Source organism: Rattus rattus, chromosome 2, assembly GCF_011064425.1.
Source record: "Rattus rattus isolate New Zealand chromosome 2, Rrattus_CSIRO_v1, whole genome shotgun sequence".
Taxonomy (NCBI): domain Eukaryota; kingdom Metazoa; phylum Chordata; class Mammalia; order Rodentia; family Muridae; genus Rattus; species Rattus rattus.
The window spans coordinates 167,791,458-167,813,466 of NC_046155.1; the positions used below are offsets into that span (position 1 = coordinate 167,791,458).

The 22,009-nt window shown below is 52.3% G+C and overlaps 2 protein-coding genes across 6 annotated transcripts; both read right to left on the reverse strand.

Moving 5' to 3' along the window:
* Positions 1 to 2,844: 2,844 nt before the first annotated feature.
* Dyrk1b (dual specificity tyrosine phosphorylation regulated kinase 1B) lies at positions 2,845 to 10,745 on the reverse strand. Of its 5 annotated transcripts, XM_032894078.1 has the most exons (12): positions 9,795 to 10,078; positions 8,546 to 8,709; positions 7,742 to 7,861; positions 7,457 to 7,645; positions 7,009 to 7,156; positions 5,631 to 5,917; positions 4,925 to 5,071; positions 4,703 to 4,843; positions 4,392 to 4,427; positions 4,112 to 4,307; positions 3,665 to 3,771; positions 2,845 to 3,576 (listed from the first exon to the last, which is right to left on the reverse strand). In XM_032894078.1, the coding sequence occupies exons 1-12, from the start codon at positions 9,871 to 9,873 to the stop codon at positions 3,205 to 3,207; spliced, it is 1,986 nt and encodes a 661-aa protein (XP_032749969.1). In that variant the 5' UTR covers positions 9,874 to 10,078; the 3' UTR covers positions 2,845 to 3,204. The 5 variants fall into 5 exon arrangements, with proteins under 5 accessions (XP_032749969.1, XP_032749972.1, XP_032749971.1 ...); XM_032894081.1 differs by lacking the exons at positions 4,392 to 4,427; positions 9,795 to 10,078 and adding an exon at positions 10,584 to 10,745; XM_032894080.1 differs by lacking the exon at positions 9,795 to 10,078 and adding an exon at positions 10,584 to 10,745 and having other exon boundaries at positions 4,112 to 4,427.
* A 206-nt stretch (positions 10,746 to 10,951) lies between these two features.
* On the reverse strand, positions 10,952 to 20,068 carry Fbl (fibrillarin). Its single transcript, XM_032894082.1, has 8 exons — positions 19,956 to 20,068; positions 15,650 to 15,832; positions 15,348 to 15,550; positions 14,364 to 14,534; positions 12,976 to 13,108; positions 11,909 to 12,021; positions 11,180 to 11,325; positions 10,952 to 11,078 (listed from the first exon to the last, which is right to left on the reverse strand). The coding sequence occupies exons 1-8, from the start codon at positions 19,963 to 19,965 to the stop codon at positions 11,054 to 11,056; spliced, it is 984 nt and encodes a 327-aa protein (XP_032749973.1). The 5' UTR covers positions 19,966 to 20,068; the 3' UTR covers positions 10,952 to 11,053.
* Positions 20,069 to 22,009: the final 1,941 nt, after the last annotated feature.

Here is a 22,009-nt window from a genome sequence, read left to right on the forward strand (position 1 = left end):
GATGGCTCAGTGGTTAAGAATACTGGCTGCTTTTCCATAGGACTTGGGTTCAGTTCCCAGCACCCACATAGTAGTTTGCAACTATCCCTAACTCCAGTTCCAGGGATCCCATGCCCTCTTCTGACTTCTGAGGGCGCAAGGCACGAACATGGCAAAATATGCATGTATACGAATCTAAAATGAAACAAAGTGCCAACATAGCTAACCTTACACTGTGTCCCACTGATTAAAATTCTGCTGCAACTCTCCATACATGGGGTGGGATAGGGTACGGGATGACATGGGGATGAGGGAGAACACAGGGTATAGGGGAACAGCTGGACAAGGTATGGCCTTGTGTTCCTCCTCAGCCTCACAGATGCACATCTCTGAATAGAGCTGATGCCGACCCTATGATCTGGATAGTCTTCCTAAGAGCCAGGTCAGAAATCCCTAATCCAGACTTCAATGCTCTTGATCTCAATCCCTTCCCACTGCTATGCCACTTGACTGACTCCACCTTGACTGAGGTCTTTCAAGGCAGAGCAACTATCCTCTCCTCTCTGTTGTCTTCCCACATTGTTCACCGCTGGCGTTCGCAGCAATGTTTATTGTATAGAAGGGGATGTGGGACACCCAGGAGGCTGCATCTATGCTCTCAAGTACTCATCTGACAGTGAGCCTGAGGGGTGTCACACATTCGTCAGTGTGGGAGATAAAATAAAGCATGAGTGACCCAAATACTTGCTTCCAAGAAGTTCAAGGCCTCACCGAAGGGGAGGCAGTTGACAAGATAAATTTTAGCATGTGCCAGCAGCAATATGACTGATACAAGGAAAAAGTGAAAGGAAGAATGGTCAGGTCAGGCTGTTAGCAGTATGATTCAGAAGAGCGGTCAGGCATTGAGTCCGGGCTGTCTATCGACAAAAGATCCAGGCACAGAATACCAAGAGTAAAGGCTGAGCCCAGTGTGGCTGGAGCAGAATGAGAGAGTCAACCGGTTCAGACAGGTGATGAGGGTGGATGGTGAGGATGCAGAGGTCACAGAAAGGATGTGTGTGGACTTTTACCCTGAGTGAGATGGAGTCCAGAGGGATTCTCAGCAGGGAGGGAAAAATAGGTGTCCAAAATCTCTTTGGTTACATGGGGAAATGGTGAGGGCAGAAGACCAATGAGGAGGATGCTGTAGGCTTTCACCTGCCTGAACTTATGAGAGTACCCTGGAAATACCAAAGAAGTATCAGGTCATCAGTCAGCCTGGAGCCTGGGCATTGGTGCTCAACCACAATACAAATGATATTCCATGCCCATTCCACATTCCTCACAGGGCCTACGGGATCTGGCCCTGCTGATGCCTCCAGGCTCAAATAAACCTTGTTAAATTAATGACCAGTGCACCCACACACAGCAACCTGAGCCCACTTCCTAGTTGTGTGACCTTAGAAGAATAACTTCCCTTTGCCTGAATTATTCCCAAGTTTAGTTAGAAAGGTCCTGTCTTCTACAACTGGTCATTCAAAATCTTTTTACTGGGAGGCTAGGTATGTAGAATACTTGCCTAGCATCTGGGATTTCTTAGATTCCACCCCCAGCACCAAGAGAACACATAATTAAAAAACAAAACCACCAACCAAGACTCTATTGACAGGGGATGGGGTGCTGTATATATTGGAGACCTCCCTTTCCTGCCTCTCTCTACCTTATCCTTCAACTTAGTTGTCTGGAGAGCTCACCTGTCATTTCTTGGCCTTCTCAGCACCCCCCCACCCCTTACCCTGTCACATCCTAGGTCACTCTTGCCTAGAGCACTGTCATGAGCTGTCATTTCCTGGTAATGTACTTCCTAGGGCACTGCCATGAGCTGTCATTTCCTGGTAATGTACTTCCACACAGTGGCAAAACTGAGCTGTGCACCTTCCTTTCTCATGGTGCCTCAGTCCTTTCAAAAAAGTCCAGCTCTCTAGATAACCAAAGATCTCCAAAAAATCTTAACTGGCATTCTCAACACGACCACTGCCGTCAGTTTCCCACAACAGGCTCTTGCTCATGTCCTCTCCATTGCTTGGCCGTGAAAGGCTGGCTGAGTGCTCTCCCTCCCTACCCACCCTATTCCTGCTCACCAGCACCATCCAATCAACCTGTACTATGGATCCTCCAACATCTGAGCCATAATGCCTTATAGCTTACTTAACACCAGCCCCAGCCATGTCTGCAGAGACGTCTGGCTTTGTAGTTCTCAAGAAAAGTGAGCAATGAGCTGGCCGTGTAGAAACTCCACCCGCCCAGGAGTCACCGCACCCTCCCCTTGTGCGAGAACCAGGTGATTCTTACAAACTGGTTGGGAGACAGACAGCTGGCTCCAAATTGCCACGGAAACAAAAAAATCACTTACCTGGAGTCAGGGAGCGTCTTTTTGCCCGAGATCTCAATACTCGAAATGACTGCAGAGTGGGGCTGGCCACAGGTGAGGTAAAATCTGTACCCACTGTCTGTCTGCTCCCCCGATGGTACCTAAGAAGGCCTGCCAAATACACCCACAACCTACCAGATGCTTGCCTGACCAAAAAAAAAGCCACTTGTGCGTGGACTCTGTGGAAGCCCTGACCAATGAGGGCAGACCATCACAATTGCTAGCAACAGGCCAGGAGGCCATCACCCTGGAAAAGGCAAATATGGGCCAGGATTCTTGTATCCAGGCTTCTCAGCCCACCAAGTTCCTGCTGCCCCATGCCTGCACCAGGAACTATGATGTCCCTAGGAGGGACATACCCATACCACAAAGCACCCCTTCCCACACAACCTTCCCCACCATGCCTCTGAGGGTCAGGGGAGGGAGCCCAGGCCCTGCAAACGCTCAGGCAGGCATGTGAGAAAGCTTTTTACTGGGGGGTACAGCGAGGAGGAGCAAGGCCATCTCCCCCTACCTGCCCCCACCCCTCCTAGGGCCCTGGGTAAGGGGGAATCTCCCCTCTACCGGACCACCACTGTCTTTGGTACAATAAATAGAAAACAAGGAAGGGGGGGGGCAAGGGTCCAGTCTTAGTGGGGAGGGGTGCGGCCAAACTCCTCTCCCTTGACCCCCTGCCCTGGGCCCCAGTCAGTGCAGGCCTCACCCACCCCAGCTGGGTAGCAGCAAGTCCAGTCAAGGGGAGAGATGAGGATGGGAGCCCAGGGCCCCCAGATGGGGGGTATGGCTTCAGGAGGGGCCCCAGGGAGGGGGCAGGGTCATGAGCTGGCTGCTGTGCTCTGGGGTACACCATGGAGGCCCAGACGAGGCCCCAGAGTGGCAGGGTCATCAGGGGGCGGGAGAGGTGGTCGACCTCCTGTCATCCGAGTCCGGAGGGCTGAGGCAGCCGGGTGCTGGGGAGCAGGTGCTGGATGAGGTGGAGAGCAGTCTGGAGGGCTGCCCACCAGGCTCACATCCATCAGCTCTGGGGGGGGTGGTGAGGTGGGTGATGGGGGTCGTCCAAGGCAACGGGGTTGTGGGAGTAACTGGGCCCCAGTCCCCAGCAATGTTGAGCCAGAGGTAGGGGCTTGATGTGTCTTGTGGGGCACATCACCCCCTGCCCAAGGGCGCAGAGGCTGGGAGGGTAGGACCTTAAAAAAAGCAAAGGAGTGGTGGATGGTGAGATCCTCAAGTCCCAAGCACTTGCCACCCACTTCCAAAGTCTCACAGCTCCAGTACCTGGGGGCTGTTCATCTCACAGTCAGTGATGGGGGGCCCTGGGCCCCCACAATATCGGTTGCTGTAGCGGTAGGCCCTGTTGTCACTGGAGGAGCCACTGGAGCCTCCTAGAAGCACCAGGAAGGAGAAAGGAGGACATGAGTAGTAAGATGGGGCAAGTCTTTTCACTACCCAGGCCCTAAGCTTAGACTTTGAGACCAGAGCAAGTGTGAGGCTGTAACAATCCAGTTTTGGAATCTAGGGTCTGAGTTTCATGGGAGGCTACGGTCAGTTCTAGGGACCGAGTCTCCAGCCCCAATTCCAACCAAGAGCCTATCAGGTCACGTGGGACTGTCCCACCCCACCTTGGAGCTCAGAATCTGGTAGTTTCAGGGGCTCTGACAGAGGCCCAGTGGTCAGGCCACCCTGGTTGGGCCCTGCGGTGCACATCTGACACGGGGCACCCACCAGAGCTGGAGATGGAGCTGGCGGTGCTAGAGGAGGGGCAGGTATCAAGGGGCGCCGGCGAGGTGGAGGCACTGCTGCCTGCCGGGCCCGTGTTGGTGGCCTCGTCGGCCGTGCGGCGGAAGAAGCCATGCTGCAGAGCGCCCAGAGGGCTGATGCGGGCGGCGGGCTCATACTCCAGCATGCGCAGCACCAGGTCCTGGAAGCGGAGGTAGTCGGCGGGGCTGTGGCCCGGCTCCCCCGCCCGCCGGCCCCCGGGCCCGCCCGTCTGCACGCCCAGCACCTCCTGCAGCCGCCGTGTCCCAGGGCCCTGGTAATCCTGGCAGGGAGGGGGTGGGAGGGGGGGCAAGAGAGTGGCCGTCAGTGGGCAGGAGGGGCAGGGAGACACACACGGGGAAACAGAGGCACAAGAGAGAGGGAGAGAGAAGCTAACAAGAGCTGTGGGGTGGGGACGGTGATGGGGTTGGCAGGGGAGGAAGGAAAGGACAGACAAGGGGGAGAGGAAGACAGGGAAAGACACAGGGAGAAGGGAGCCCCAAGTGTGAGTGAGGGGACACCCAGGGAGGGAGAAGTGGCACAGGGCAGGGGCCGCACCTTCCTGAGTTCCTTTGTCCTTCGTAGGGTCCAGCCACCCCCAGGCAGCCGCTCAAAGTACTTGCGAGCTTTGGGTGCCTGTTCCAGCATAGGTGCGGGAGGGATGCCCAACACCTCCACAATCCGGCTCATCTGGTCCACCTGCAGGCAGGCGGCGGTCAGGGGCGCCAGGTGGCCAGGCTCCACCCCTCCACCTCCAGTACACCCCTTCCAGGGGCGCACCTCATTAGAGCCACTGAAGAGGGGCTCTCCGGTGTGCATCTCCACAAGGATGCAGCCCAGGGACCACATGTCGATGGCCAGGTCATAGGGTGTACCCAGGAGCACCTCTGGTGAGCGGTAGAAGCGGCTCTGGATATACTGGTAGATCTGGGGGAGGGGACAGTAGTCAGGGTACCAGCTCCCCTGCTGGTTCCACTGGAAGATTCAACTGTAGACAAGCCCCTGCCTGAAAACAGGATGTACCCTCTAGGTTGTGAGGTTCTCTGCAGCCAGTCACTGTCTTGCTCATTAACCTCCAGTCTTCAATGACCTTCCTGCTTTAACCCTGTCTGCACTCCCAGCTCTGGTCCTTCCGGTTTAAGAGGCTGGCTATTCCATACCGTACTCCATTAGTATAACCCCTAGGGCTTGGTCTGCTCACATGAGGTTGAAAAACTTCATGGTCCTCAACCTGTGAGCAGTCAGCAAAGCAGCCTGAGGCTCAGGTCACAACCCCACTCCTCTGAGGAGTGCCTGGCCCTCAGCTTCACCCTTTCTCTTCCTTGCTTGGGTCATCTTTGCCCCTTCACTTCCCACCACCTCTCTCCAGGGGGCTTCCCATTGCCCAATATCATCTCTTGGTCATCAGCTTCTAGGGCCAAAATGAAACCGTCCTCCCACCGCATCCCACCGAAGACATTGGCGCTGCCCACAGTCAGAACCGCACCCGCTGGCCAAGCTGGCAGGAGCTGCCGAAGTCCACAATCTTGATGGCGCTGCGCTTAGGATTGCAGAGCAGGATGTTCTCAGGCTTGAGGTCGCAGTGGATGATGCTGAGCTCAGGCGTGGCCAGAAAGAGCAGGGCTGTGCAGAGCTGCTGTGCCAGCTTCCTCGTCAGGTTCAGTGAGACACCGCGAAAGTGTGTGTTGCGGAGGAGGTCGTACAGGTTGTAGGACAGCAGCTCAAACACCAGGCACAGGTGATTCCGGAACATGAAGTGCCGCTTCAGGTGTACTGTGGTCGACGGGGCAACAGGTTAGACGCACTGGCGGCAGGGGAGCTGGGACCAACGGTAACCACCTCGGGCAAACTGCAGTGAGCCCTAAGGTGTTTGTCTCTACACCGACTCACTGGACTTCCAAGGCCTCTCATACCTTCCAGTTTTTACCAAAAGGAAGGGCTCTGCCAGTAGGAAGTAGTTAGTGAGCATGACTGTCATCCCAGCGGTTGGAAAGATAAAATGGGCGAATGAGGAGCTCAAGGCCAGCTTGGCTTACACAGAGAAGTCCAGAATAAAACAAAACAAAACCCCAAAAGATGGTGTAACCTATAGGTTATGGGATGACCAAAGGGCAGTAGCTTGTTTGACTAGCAAGCACAAGGACCAGGGTTCAAGCCCCGGCACTGCAAAGGGAAATTAAAGCTTTAAAACAGCTCCACGCTTCCTCATTTCATATTACAACGCTGAACCAGCAGGCCTGGGATACACTGATGCACAAAGACTGTTAGCTCGAGGTACATCTGGATATATTTAGTGAGACCCTAGCTCAAAATAATGAAGTAAAAAAAGGTCTGGAGATGTTCTGGGGTCGGGGATGTTTGAAGGGAGGACCTGTTTGCTTAGCATTTATGAAGCACTGGGTTTGATCCCCAGAATAGCAAAACAAAACCTCCAAAAATATCACCATCACCCAAAACCCCAAACTACCAAAAGAACCTGCTTTTGTCTTTGCTGTCTACCTGTGTGGCAAGGGATACTGGCTGTCCTTTTATTAAAGAATCCCTTTCCAGAGGAACTGAAGACTGGGACATATCACAAGAGCCATAGCTCTAGATGTCACTGCTTCTCACATTATCAACTGTTGAGCCTGAACTGTCACCTCATGCATGTGACAGCACTGAGTGCCTCCGTTTTTCCAACACGTCCACAAAGCTGCCCTGTCCCTCACCAGGCTTGGGGGAGGTAGTTCATGGCAAGTGTTTGCCAGAGTCTGGCCCTCAGTGAGCAGAAAGGAGAAATCATGACCACAGCAGAGGTTGAGGAGCCCGAAGACCTCAGTGGAGGCCTCTCTAGGCCAGGCGCCCTGCACCCACCCAGGCCTTACCTATGTAGTACTTCATCTCTGTATCATGCTGATTCATCAGCTCCAGCAGCCTCAGCTCAATCTGTGCCTGGTTCAGGAAGGCCTTTTTGTTCTTGATGATCTTGATGGCCACCAGCTCCTGAGTCTGGTGATCATAGGCTTTCACCACCTGTCCAGACAAGGAGAGTTACCTGGGTAAGCGAGAGGCCCACCAGCCATACCTTTCTAACAACTCACAGCCCAGTGCTCACATCCCTTGTAATGGAAATGGATACAAAGTAACAACGGTTCTCTTTCAAAGAGTCTTGTGATTTATACTCATCCAGAACTAAGACAGGGAAACTAAGTGGCTTGAGTGGGGGGCCCAGGGCAGGACTTTTAGCAAGTGAACACTCTGGGAGGAGGAAGCGGGGTAACCAAGTGGTTGTCTGCATCACCCAGGCACTGGGCGAGCGGGGGAACCTCACACCTGGCCAAAAGAGCCTTTGCCAATAAGAGAGTCAATTTCATAGCGCTCTAGCCAGCGCTCGCCGCTGCGCACAATGTAGTCGTGGTTGTCATCGTCATAGCCGTGATTCAGGACCTTCTTCTCCTTTTTGGTGCTCGAGTCCTGGGGTGGCGCCTGTTGGGCCCGCCGCTTCTTCTTCGCATAGTATACCTGCTCAGGCAACCAGGAAACTGGACCCTTAGTGATCCAGGCAAGAAGCCAGGACCCCTTTCAACACCCAACCACAGAAGTCCATTCCCCACTCACCTCATTGATGTGCTTGTAGGTCTTGATGAGGTCCACTGAGAGCTTGCGCAGCGGGGCCGAGGTCGCATCCCGGAAGGCCAGGGGCAATCTCCGGGGCAGTAGCCGCACATCAGGCAATACCTGTGGCAGAGGGAGGCAGACACTGAGCACAAGCCTTCACCTCCAACTTCTAGGAGAGAAGGGTAAAGCTGACACCTCATTTGACCATGCCTACATTTCCCTAGCTCCGATCGCATCCTGTAGAGGAGCACAAGCACACACTGTGGGTTCCACTCATCTGTTCATTATATGAAGTGAGTGGTTTACCTCTGACCTTCCATTCAGCCCTAGGTCTTTTGCTCTGTATCTGGGCTCTGTCCCCCGAGTCTTTGCACCTGAGACCACTGTTTCTGGGAACCATGCTATTGAATTTCCTGTCCTTACTCTCAAGTAAGTATCTCTGCCCAATTAAAAAGCTCTTGGATTGGGATTAGTCTCCCTGGGTCTCCCACTGCTCTCAGCTCATTTTCCTTCTGGCCCCCTCTAGATTTCTTTCAGGCTTCTCTCTCGTTGTGAACACTCAGACCTGTGTTTCTTTCTGTCTGCTCTGTGCCAGTGACAGTTCTGACCCCAAGACACACATTATGGAGAAGCTCAAGAATTCAGTCCTCAGCAGGAAAGAGGGTGGATTCTTCAAAGTCCAACTACCTGAAACTCTTTTAGTATTGTGAGGCCTCCAAACTCCCCAGAGATCCTCCAACAACTACGCCGTTGTCTGGAGGCCGTTCACTCTTCAGGCAGGTGAGAAGCCTGCTCAATGCCTACCTGTGTGTGTTCCTGGGGCCCCGGAAAGCCAGAGAAGGGACCATGGCCTGGTGGGACGGCCATGGTGGGCTCAGAGGGCCGCAGGGGTGTGAGGCCTGGAGCGGGAGCCCGGCCGGGGGGCGCCTTCTCGCATCCTGCACCTCGGCTGCCACCGCCGCTGAGACCTGAGAGCAGGTAGAAAGTGGGAAGACAACATGAAACAAGAAGGTGTGGAGGTCAGGGTCAGTTAGAGAAGAAGTGGGCATGAACTAGAGGGCATGACCAGGGGTAGACAGGGAACAGGACAGAGCACAAGCACCAGGTAGCCATGTAGAAACAGAAACGGGTAGCAAGTGGGTTAAAACAGCCATGTCTCTCAACAAATGAGCCAAATGAATGAATGAGGCATCACATTGAGAAAAATGTAAAAGGGAATCATCAAGCCAGACAGGGGTGGGAAAGGGCTGGTACAAGGCCAGGACAGGAAGGAGAGAAAGAGGCCAGGAGTTAGGAGAGCAAAAGAGAAGGCAGAAACCGTGTAGTCTGGGTAGTAGAATTCAGTCTTTCTTTGAAATTCTGCCGGTGGCCAGCCTGAGTCCCTCAGAAAAGGCACCGCCCTCACATGGTCTTCCCTCAACAGTGAGGGCCCAATTTCAAGCCTAGCCTACCCACTAGTTCTCTCTAAAGAACATAGCAGTCCTTGTGGACCTCCTAGCAAAACCAAGGTTATTTGAGAACTCCTTTACATGCAAGCTATAGATGTCTCAACCACCATGGCATACTTTCCCCTGGGACCGACTCCATACTCCACCAAGACCGCTCCCTGCTCCCTATACGAGGTCTCCCGCACCAGGGACCCTTCTTTTAAGTAGTCTATATTTATCCCACTAGTATTTTCTTATTACTTCAAGACCCCTACTCCTTAGGAAAACAAGGGGGAGGTGTAATTTCTCAACATCTAAGAGTCACGGTCTTTTTCTTCCTTATCCTGGGATCCTTGCTATCTCCTCCATTTCTAAGCGGGGTCATTCCACAATTGAGCCTATTCCTAGAAGGGCCCGACAAGCCAAATCCCTAAATATCACACAAGACTTCACTCCCTCTAAGTGTCCTTCGGAACAAAATCCCCTCCCTAGGAGCTTCCCCCTTGTCAGATTCCCTTCTATCCTGTCCTGTTACTCCAGGTCCCCTTTATTGGAGCTTCACAGATAAACAACCTCTCCCCAAGCCCTCCCACACTAGGACCAGCTCTTCCAGCACCCACCCCTACCCGGGTCAGGGCTGGCGCTGGGCCCACGGGGGGCTGGAGCGCGATGGGGGCCCCAGTGCGGTGGGCGAGCGGCCAGCATGGCGGCGGCGGTGGTGGCGGCGGCGGCGATGAGGAGGTGGCCGCCTGTCCCCGGCCCGGCTAGCCTAGCCAGCCCCGCGGCGGTGAGGGCAAGCGGGACAGGCGGCCCGGTGGGTGACAACAGCAGCCGCCGCCACTGCCACCGAGGGGGAGGGGCGGGAAAAGGAGGGGACGAGGGTCAGACCAGGGCACGCGGGGGAAGGGGACAGCAGGTGGACGGGGGAGGGGCGGGTTAACCCTCGCCCTACGGCCCAGCCCCGCCCCGCGTGGCCACCCGCCCCCAGGGACCCTGGCGTCCCGCCCCCCACCCGGCAGGCCCGCCCCGGCCGGTGGAGTCCCGGCGGGCGGGGCACAAGTGAACCCGGCAGGCCGCACCTCCCATAGCAACAACCGCGCTATTGGTTGTTGCTGCCAAGAGCTTAACCAATTAGCAGTCAGGGCAGCTGTTGCTAGGCGACAGCGAAGCGGCCAGCGCAGCCGAGCCCAAACAAAGGGCGGGAGTGGGGCCGGGCTGCCCCCCTCCCAGACTCCCCCTCAAGACAGCTCCCTCGGGCTTAGCCCCTTCCAGGAATTCGGCTGTGAAGTGCTGGGCTGCGCTGCACTGGCCTGAAGCCCCCTCCTTTCCCTTGCTAAATCTCGCGGGGACCGGCAGGGCGGGTCCAGGCCTGCCCCCCACCCAAGCGTGCCGTCCGCCCGTCGCAGTACCGTTACCTGAGGGCGTGGGTAAGGGGATTCAAACTGCTCGGGGAGCCCGAGCTCAGACCTGCCCACTGGCTGAGGGTGTCCGGTGGACGCGGCGAGCCAGGGCCCCGATTACCCAGTAATGCAACCAGCAAAATGGCGACCACAACAAACCGGCCCCCCTGCCCCGGCTCCGCCCCCACACCCCTCACGTGACCTAGCGGAGCACTGTGCGCCTGCGCCTTAAGGGTGCTGAGCCGCGCACGTGCGTAGCAGCCACCAATGGAACGTGCACCATGTGACCGGATGAAACTTTCCAGGCACCCCCCCCATCACACAAAGTTGATCAAGGACGCATGCGTCTTGAGGCCACTGAGCAATCAGCACCAGACAGGGAAGACAGATGAGTCTTTTAATAGAAAAATCCCCTGCAAAAAGTCAAAAGCCACATGTGCAACAGTAGCAACAACACACATTTCTTCAATCCAGACAGTCGAGTTTCAGTTCTTCGCCTTGGGAGGTGGCCTGTGAGGAAATCAGAGGGGGTCGAGTTGTAACCAATTTTAGCTTCTCAGGCCCTGGAAGCTCTGGCCCAAAGTAAGGGAGAGGTCTATTCTGGTACTTACCTGTACACACCTACAACCACAGCGTGGTCTCGTTCATAAGGCTCTAGCGTCAACTGCTCCTGAGGCTTCATGTTCTCTTGCTGCATCTTTTTCACTTCAGATGCAAACACAGCTTCTGCTGAGGCTGTGGAGTCAATGCAGTTGGCCTAGAGAGGAGAAAAGACTTTAAGCTAAAAGCATGTCTTTGTTACAGATTTGGAGATGCAGACTTAGACAATTTCCTACATTAAAGACATTTTAGGGTTGGGGATTCAGCTCAGTGGTAGAGCGCTTGCCTAGCAAGTGCAAGGCCCTGGGTTCGGTCCCCAGCTCCGGGGGGAAAAAAAAAAAAAACATTTTAATTTAGCTCAGACTGGAAACAGGTTGTTTCCCTTATCTAAGGCAGTGGTTAAAGTCAGGAACACCCTTCCATATTCCGGTAACAGCTGAAGGCCAGCTGGCAGCAACAGAACAAATGTAGCAATAGGCTGGCCAGCCCTGAAGATGGTGAGGATGCCTGAGAGTTTTCTATATTTTAAACAAAAGTTTTGAGAACCGTACCTGCTGCAGTTAGTATTATTCTACCCCATAGTCTGTTCCAAATGCCTAACACTTATGGATCTTCAACCACAGAGAAGACTAATAGACCAAGTCAAACAGGCTTCAGCTAAGTAACATGCTCAGCCAGGACAGATCAAGCACCCACAACGTTCGCTGTTGCTACTCAACCTGACACTGCAAGATCCATACCTTAATGGAAATCACAAAGTGTCCTCCATTCCGCAGGAAGGTGTGGGCATTCAAGGCCACAATTCGGGTTTGGTCTGGCTGGGCCACATCGGCAAAGATGACATCCACCATTGCTAAGGAAAAATGGGACAGCGGTTAAAAACAGAAGCCTGCAGAAACTTTTCCAGAGCCTCCCAACAGGGCCCTGTGCTGTTTCACCACCAGGTTCCTGGGACTCCTCTGCCTCCAGTCTTACTCCCAGCCACTCCCTCCAAAGCACCCCAAAGGTGGAACCAGAACCTAAGTCACTTCACTCATCCACTCTTCTTATAAGCCAACAGTTGCCACCTACTCTGTGGCCAGCCCTGGGCTGGGTGTGGGGGACACAGAGAGATCCGGACCCTGCCTTCGAGATCCTCCCAGGTCTGGGGGGTAGGGGGTAGGGGGGGTGGGGAGGGGAAGGGAGAGATGGTTCATCAGAAAGACAAGTAAATGTGAGCAGTTAAAGACAAGATTTGGGAAGGGCTGTCAAATGACAAGGACCAGAGGACGGGCTGGGTGCACTGAGAAAATGCACAGGTAAAAAAACAAAAAACAAAAACAAAAAACCAAACCAAACCAAAAAAACCCAAGACAAACCCCATAAAAACCAAAGAAGCACAATGGAAAGGTAATGGTTTAAGGTAGCGTGACTCAAAACAACAAAAAATGTGATGGAGTAAAAACATCCTTTAAGTGTTTGGAAAAGCAGGCAACAAGTATCGGGTACCTCTAGGGGAACTCACAAGGCTCTCCACTTTTATACTAGACTTTTGAGGTGTTTTTAAAAAAGCCACTGAGTTATACTTGCTGTGACCAGGGCTGAAATCTCATCAAATAATGGCTTTAAAACACAAGCCAGGGCAGTGTAAAAAAAAGGCCTCAAGTGTTAGAGCGTAGCAGAACTGACCCTGACACAATCTTCACACTGCCGCAGTGAAGAGGCTGGCTCTAACTCTAACTTCACCTAATTCAGGCTCCATAGGCATCCCCTGGGAAACATGCAGTGGCTTATCCTACCCTCTGTGGACCACCCCCGGGGCCCTCACCAATAAGCATGCGGTATTTGTGTGGGTGCCGAGCATCTTCAATTACAGGAATAATGTTGGTCCTCTTCTTGGCCAAGTTGATGAGGTCACGGCCAGAGCGGTGGGAGAACTCAACTGCGTAGACCAGACCATCCTAAAATTGACCCAACATCGATGAGCACACACTGGTACTCCAGTAGTCGTCAACACTGACTGGGCTTGAGTGCCACTTGTAGCAGGTTCTCAGACCCTCAATCAAAACCCCTGCTTTGAAATTACTGCCACTATGAGAAGTCATGAGCCATGTTATTCCCAAGCAACCAAGTTTTAAGATCCTAATATATCTGACCCGTGAGGACAGGCTCCCAACACAGGGTAAAAATCTAGGCATCCAGGATAGATAGAGATGAAGGAACAGAGCTCATAGCATTTGTAACGGAGCAGCACTTACAGGAAATATGAAGCCACACACTGCCAATGCCTATCCAAGTCTGAGTATTGTTGCTGTTTGGTTTTAGAGGAGGCTAGGGTTACAAGGCTAGTGCTTTCACTAACTAAACACTTTATAATTCAGTCAAGCAGCGAGAAGCTGTCAAGTGAGACTCCCAAGTACTAGGTGCTCTCTGCACTGGGATCCTGTACTGCCAGAGAACATATGTTCATTAGCAGAAACCAAAGCTGGGATGTAACTCAGTGTCACCATACCTGCCTAGCATTTCAAGAAGCCCTAGGTCCAACACCCAATAGTTGAGTGGGTCTGGGGTTGGGTCAGGGGGACATGAATGCCTTGCTTCTGTGTGTGAAAGCCAGAGGATGATGTTAGGTACCACTCCTTCAGGAACTCTACCCATCCTTTTTTTTTTCCTTTTTCTTTTTTTGAAACCCTGTGTTTCCTTTTTCTGTGTAACCCTGGCTGTTCTGGAACTCACTGTGTAGATCAGGCTGGCCTTGAACTCAAGAGATCTATTGCCTCTGCCTCTCCAGTGCTGAGACTAAAGGCTAGACCCATCATGTTTTTGAGACAAGGTCTCTCACCGGTGCTGACGGCTCGGCAGGCCAGAGATAACTGGCCTGTTGCTGCATTCTCATGCTGTTCCTATGAGGGTATACTGCCACACTGGTTTTGTTTTTCAAAATGGATTCTGGGTATCAAAATCAGGTACTCATGACAGTGTGGCAAGCACTTTAATGATTGAATCTCCCCTTTTAGCCCTTGGACATAACTTTTTCAACCAAAATAGTCTGGTATCTATATTCCCAGCTCTGGGTTACTTTAATTGACTACACTCTCTGGTTCACAATTACAAGCAGGAGTGGTACTGAAAGAACTCTGCTTCAAGCTGTCCCTCTCACAGAATGAGGGATGAGCCTGGCTTAGGTTCCTCCATCCCCATAACCTGCCCACTCACCGGGCCGACAATGTCAGACACGTGGGAGACGGTGGTGCCTGAGGCTGCCCCAAGGTAGAGCACCTTGGCCCCCGGCTTGATGTGGATCTGGTCTACGCCACCCAGGATTGCTGCGGCCAGCTTGGAGCGGAAGGGGTTCCAGGCCCGGTACTCAATTTTGTCATCTCCTTCCTGAGCCAGGAGAGATGGGGACAGAATCAGTGTTGGATTCTTGTGCAGGGCATCATTCCCTGTAACCCTAGGGCCCTCAAAAGAAAGTGCATTCTAATCACCATGTAAGAACAAAATGCAGATGTACAGCAGGGACCAGGACAGAAGCCATCCTGCCCTCCCATGGAGACTCGGGGAGGGAATAACATACAGTAAACACGGAAGTGAAAGACAGAACTGAGCACTAGGCACTATGTCCTGTCCTAGCACCAGTTTCAGGTGCTGGACAACAGTGAGTAGAACACATATTCTGCCCTAAGAGGTAAGTACTCACTGAACTAAGTACAAACCGGCACAGGTGACAGGCTATACAGACCAAGCCAGGAGAGGATTTGAAATCAGAACAGAGCAAGGAAAGTGTGAAAAGGGAAACAGACCAGGAAAGGCTGGGGACACTTTTGAGCCACCCACATCACCCCGGGAAGAACACTGCAGACACAGAGTGGGAGATGAACAAGGCAGCCTAGGGATGGCCATAGAGACAAGGACATGGGAGAGCTAGGTTGTGGCAGTGAGGACGGCTCAGACAGGAGGGCGATGTAAGAGCCTCATCAGAAGGAGCAGGCAGTGTGTGACCAGAGGCAGAGGACAAGGAAAACAGTTTAGTATGGAGCTAGAAGACAAGGCCAGGGAATTGGGAGGGGGAGCTGGGATCTGCAGCAGCTCTGAGGCTACAGCCTGCCTGGTCCTCTGTAGGACACAATAGCAAAAAGACTAGACTGTAAGCAATGTTATCAGCTGGGCCTGTACTCTGGACAGGGGTCCGGAACTCACGGAGATAGAGACTCTCTTCTCTCCATACACAGATTCTCCAGGAACCAGATTCTTTGTGACAAGGGCATCCTCCTTTCCTCGACAGATAAAGACTCCTTCATGCCGATGGGGCTCCACCATCACATTCTTCCCTGACTGGTTTCCTCTCTTGCCTCCCCGGCCACCACCTCGACCCCGGCCGCCCCCAGACTGGAAGCCTCCACCTGTAAGAGAGAGCTGCAGTAGGAGAGGGAGGCCCCCACGTCTTCCCTTCCTATGTCCTTTGAGAACCTGCTCTAGCCCCCCATGTCAACCTCGCTCACCTCGTCCACCTCCACCTCCTCGTCCCCTGAAGCCACCGCCTCCTCCACCTCGACCTCGACCTCCACCGCCAAAGCCTCCTCGTCCACCGCCAAAACCTCCTCTCCCTCCTCGGCCTCCTCCTCTACCACCTCTGTCACCAAAGCCGCCTCTGCCACCAAAGCCGCCCCCACGGGGGCTAAAACCTGTAACAGAGACGGAAACAGGGGTCAGGGCAACGGAGCATAAGAAGTTAAAGGACCCTTACCCGTCAGGTCCACAAACGTTAGACATCGGCAAAGCACAGGGCTCGGGGCTCAGGGTGATGTCTACCATAGCCGGAACACAGTAATCAACAATGACAGTGATCATCAGTCCTACAGCACAGAGGGGTAAACCTGAACCTCCCAGAAGGGAAGAAACAAATCCCAGAAAACCAAACCCAATCAGAGTTTTCTTGAAATATGGTATCAAGTATCCCAGGCTGGCTGCGAAGTCCCCACACAGATCCTGATTCTTCTGTCCCCACCTCCCAAGTACTGTATTACAGGCCTGCATCCCCGCATCCAGCACCATACCCCTCTTATGAGATGCACCAGCAAGGGGCCACTAAAGGCAGGACATGCTGCAGACTATCTAACCAGGGATGGGCAGAATGCAGATACTCTGGTTTTCTTGGTGGGACAGCTTCACACAACTCATTTTATCCCTCGTATTAGGAGCCCCACATGTACATGCTTGATAGCAACAGGATCTGTGATGCCCTCACAGTATCTTCAAGACCTCTCGATAAAAGGACACCCCCTCAGTCTGATGCTCAGTCCTGCTAAATCCATCCCTCCCAGCATAGGGGGGAAATTAACAAAATCCCCAAATTGCCCCTTTAAGGATGAGCAATGGTCTAGGTGGGTGGGCTAGATAGAGCACACCAGCATGTCAGCTTGGGCTTAACCCTAGGGGTAGCAGCAGCCTATGCCCATGATTCTAGCACTCGGAGAGATGGAGGCAGGAGACCACAGTGGGCCTCATGGTGAGACCTTTCTTCAAAAGGAGAACAGCTGGGCTGGGGATGAAGCGCAGCAGTGGAGTGCTCCAGGGCCTGCCCCTTTGCCCCCAGCCAGAGAGCAGCAAGCAGTGCATGGGACTGGGTGATATTTAGCTTTTCTGTGATGGAGGTGGGGCACAGAGTTTATCTGAAAACACAGCTTGAAGATTAGGGGTGGTTCAAAATGATCTCACTTGATGTAAACTGTAAAAACCTGCTCGAGTTTTTGTCTCAGCCCTGTGACTATACTCCATTGACAGCTTCAAACAATTTTTGTTGTTTTTGAAACTTTTATTATCTCTTTTAAAAAAACTTTATGAACATTAGTGTTTTGCCTGCATGTTTATCTGTATGAAGATGTCAAAGAGTTAAGAGACAGTTGTGAGCTGCTATGGGGGATGCTGGGAATTGAGGCCAAGTCTTCTGGAAGAGCAGCCAGTGCCTTTAACCTTCAGCTTCCTTTTGTTGTTTTGAGTCAAGGTCTCACTATGTATCCCTAACTAATCTGGAGCTCTATGTACACCAGGCTGGCTTCAAACTCATGAGATACACTTGTCTCTCCTCCTGGATGCTGAGATTAAAGGAATGTGCCACCTTAACAGTATTCCTGACTGTATTTGGGGGTGGGGGACTTTGTTCTTTTTACTTTTTGTTTGCTTGTTCTTTGTCCTTTCTAACACACTTCACTTGAGGGGCTGGGCACTGTAGCTCTAATACCCAGGCCCTGAGTTCAACTCCCCAGAATTCAAAACAAACAAAAACCCGTGCAACTTTGTATCTACTTCTAACTTCAGTTTTTAAGTTAAAACAGTTTCCTCTTCAAAACTCAGACACCTCCAAGCCTCATTTCTACCCTCCCCACCTCGCCATCCACAATAAAATTGGAATCCCTGAGGGCATTTTTTTCTTTTTGAGTTCCCTGCAGGACCATAATGTATAGCCCAAATCGAGAGCCATTATGCCAAGGACCTGTCCCCACCTGCAAACAATGGGCTTTGAGATCTCATATGAGCTGCTCTCTCTCCAGCTCCTGCCAACAGGGGCATGGCGCTCCTTTGCCTGCTGCACTTTGAGTAAGTGGTACAGGCTCAGCCCACTCGCCCCTTGTCATACTGCGTTTAACACTGTCACTCTCACTGCCACCCACAAGTTCCAAATGCATAATGCTTTGTAATTATTCTGGGTACAGCACCCTAGCACAATCGAATGCTGACAATGACAAATCAGTCAGCAAATGTCTGATGATGACTTTGAGACAGAGCTGCGCTATTTGAGGGAGGATGAATCTGAATCTCTGATCTTTCTACATCTTGAGTGTAGAAAAAAATGGATGTTTGCCACCATGCCTATTCCTATGTGGCAAGCACTTTACCAACTGAGCCACATCCTCAGCCCTGCCAATTCAGGCCCTGGATTCTGCCTCACAGAGAAACCCCCTGTTTTCACTCAGAAGAGAATGGTGTCCTGTAGCTCATACAGGAGGATGGCCACGCCACTGTTACTCAAGACCTTTTAAAGTAGCAAAGGGGCATGGGAATGTTAGAAAAAACAAGTAACTGTGTACACAAGTACCTAGGAGAGGAGCCACTAGCCAGGGCTATGAGACTCAATCCAGGCCTGATGGAACAGAACCTGGCAAACTGTTGGTATCCTCACGGGGACTGGTGGACAGCAGGGTCAACTCAGTCACATAATGCTCAAGATATATCAGAATCCATTTCTGGCCCTGAGGTTTTTAGGAAAATGAACCACAAGGACTCACTACTCAGTCACTCTTTTTTTTTTTTTTTTTTTTTTTTTGGAGCTGGGGACCCGACAACCCAGGGCCTTGCGCTCTACCACTGAGCTAATTCCCCAACCCCACTCAGCCAGATTCTTATGTCCACACACAGTCTGCTGTTTTAAAATCTGCTTCCCTCTAGAAGTCTTCTCGCAGGGTGGGGTATCACATGCCTGCATTTCTGCTGCTGGAGAAGCTGTGTCGGAGGCCAGCCTAGGCTATCACAACAAGACGCCATTTCAACACACAAACATAAAAATAAAGGACCCTGTTGAGAAATGTCCACCATACACTGTAGCACACCTCTGTTTAAAAATCTCCCCCAAATTTGCTTCTGTCACCGAGGATTTGACTGCTGGAAATCTCTACAACCCTCATTCTATCATTTGACAAAGAAAGGTTGAGGGGGAAATCACAGATCACAGGATGCCAGTAGAACATACAGACTAGCAATCCACCCACCCTACTTCACCAGACTTCCAGAACAGAGCCTCAGATACTCAACAGTTTGGGAGGGAGAGATGGGTCACCCATCCCCTGCAGTGATTTACTCTCATCAGTGCACACAAGACAAAAACCTGCAGTAGTGAAAACTGATCCTAGATAAACGGTGAAAAGCTCATTTTATCACTAATGTAGCACAGACTGGAGTTAAACTCATAAATTGCCTCGGCTTCCCGACTGCTAGGATTGACAAGCAGTACTGTTGCAGCCCAGAGTAACATATCACCAAGAAAACCACGTATCCATGAAGAGTTCAAGAGAGAAACTAGAACTTTCTATTGTCAAAGCCAGAACTCTCGCCATCATCCACCACGCAGTGGACTTATCAGAAAAACGCGGGAAATTAATACATGTGTCAGGCCAGGCGTGGTGGCGCAAGCCTTTGATCCCAGTACTCTGTTGAGAGAGGCTGGCGGGTCCGGGCCAGCAAGTCACGTGGCAAGACACTCTCAAAAAACAAACCAAAACCAACCCCTCTCACTTCCAATCACCTACCCTGCTAAAGGCCGGGTAGTAAAGTTTCTCTCACTACAGAGAAGGAACTTCCAGGTTCCCAGATCCTTTAATCCTAGAGGCCTCGGGCCCCGCCCCTCCCGGAAGCGCGAGGAGCGCCAGCGGTGCCTGTGAGCGTCACACTCCACAGAGCGGGAGGTCCTCATGCACCTGGGGGAAGCTGGGCTGGGGATCAAGGTATCGGTAATGCGGAGTGACAGTGGGTGACGGCGGCAACAGGAAAGGCTTGGGGTGGAGCCTTTCCATCTGCGACCCAAGTCGGATGCCCAAAACCACGGTCGGGAATCCAAGTCCAAGCTCTGGGTCAGGGTCTGGAGGGCCGTACCGGCCCGTCTGAAGCGGCAAGCCGGTAGGCCGGTCGGTGAGTCGAGCTCCCGGCCACATCCCTCCCGGGCCCGAGCAGCCGCGGCCCCCGCCCGCCCGCCCGCCCGCCCGCCCGCCGGCCGCGCCTAGAGCCCTTGACTCCTGCCGGCACCGGGGCCTTTACCTGGCTTCATTACTGCGTGCTGGTGCCGCGACTCAGACAACCAGCGGCGAGCCGGACTCCACGAGTCTCAGGCTTTCACACGTGGAAAAAAGCGCCTGCGCGCGGCGACGTACGGCCCGTGACGGAAGCGCGTAGCCACGCCCCTTACAGGCGCCTCCCCTCTCCCGGAAGTCGGAGTCAACGCCTTGGGCGGGAATTCTGGAAGCTCTGTTTTGTCGGTTCGCTCCTTGCTTTTCCACAGAGTGGCAAATTTTATCACAATGCGCTGCGACTTTTCCTCTCACTTGTGCCAGCACTCTAGGAACCAGGGGTTATACTCAAACTGAGTTTTTAAAAAAGATTTATTATTTTTCAAAGACTTTAAAAATTTTTATTTTATCCTTAGAAACGCATGCTCGTCTGTGAACCAACGCATATGCAGTGGAAGTCAGGAGAGAGCGTCAGGTCCCCTGGAACTGGAGTTACAGGCGATTGTAAGCCGCCAAATGGGCGCCGAACCTGGGTCTTCAGCTAGAGCAGTATGTTCTCTTCAGAGCTGAGCTATCTCTCCAGCACAGCCTTATTTTTCTGTTTGCTGTTGTTGATGTTTGTATTTTGTGGCAGGGTTTTTGCAGTGGTGCCCAGGCTGGCGTGGAACTGGGAATCTCTTATGGTCTCCAGGCTACACATCGTTTTTCTTTTTTTTTTTCTTCCCTTTCCGCTCAAAAACTCCCTCCCTTGCACCAAAGAACAGGCGTCTCACTACTTCTGCTCCTTTCCCCCTGGTCTCTTACTGGAAATCTTCAATCACCCGAATGCTGCCGCAGCTGCTTCAAGGCCACTGCCTCGCTGCCAATTTCCTTGCCACTGCTGGTTTGCAGTTGCTTCTGTCGTCTGTTCCTCCTCTTCAGGTCATGGATTCAGTCCACTCTACTGGTGAAGATCAAATCAGTCAAGCAAAGACAGAATTGCAGAAGGCCCAATGTTAGTGTTGCACCACCAGGGGGCAGCACAGGAGCGACCGGGTCTCCAGAAGAAGCATCTTAATAGCCCGACAATACAGCCTTCCATGCAACCGAAGGACCATTTGCACTAACCACGGACTTTTGTTGGGCTATCAGGGAACGTGTTTTCCCTCTGGCCTAGATGAAGTGGCCGCCAAGGTTTACAGAGGCTTCTGATGGCAAAAAGTCCATGTAAACTATTGTGAGTAGTCAGGGCTAGAACAGTGCCTCCTAGGACAGGAGTTTGTCTTTTAGCATTAAGTGGTTGTCCATGCAGTATATTTTCCTGGAGGTGTCCGTGGAGCATTCAAGAGCTGCCAGGCTGCCATGACAGCAGACCAGCTGGCTGCCAAGAAGGGGTTGCTTGGATGGTAGTCATTCTTTCAAGGCAGCCAAGTGCCTGGGAAGGGCTGGGTGATTGCCAGGGTGACAAATCACCCTAGTGTCCAACATTGGATTTTTTTTTTTTTAAGACAAAATAAACATTAAAGGGGATTCTTACAATACAAGCCTGTAACACACAGACAATGCTCTAATGCTTACATTGTGTGTGTTCACGTGTGGGCATGTGCCTACACACGTGTGGATATGCAGAGAACAGAGGAGAATGTCTGCTGTACTTCCTTATTCTCTTGATATAGGGTCCTTACTGAGTGTGGAACTAGGCTGGTGGCCAGAAAGACTCCACCACCCTAGCCCTGGGGTTACCAGCACACAGGTGACCACTTCAATTTAAAAAAAAAAAAATTATTTGTTGATTTTATGTCTACAAATACATTGTTGCTATCTTTAGACACACCAGAAGAGGGCATCGGATCTCATTACAGATGGTTGTGAGCCTCCATGTGGTTGCTGGGAATTGAACTCAGAATCTCTGGAAGAGCAGCCAGTGCTCTTAACCACTGAGCCCTCTCTCCAGCCTTTCCCCTCCCCCCACCCGCCTTCAATTTTTTTAACATAGGTGCTAGGGTTTGAACCCAAATCCTCATGTTTGCTCAGTGAGATCTCTTACTTGCTGAGACACCTCCCAAGCTCCTAGTATGTTTAAAAATGTTGACTTAAATTCTTTAT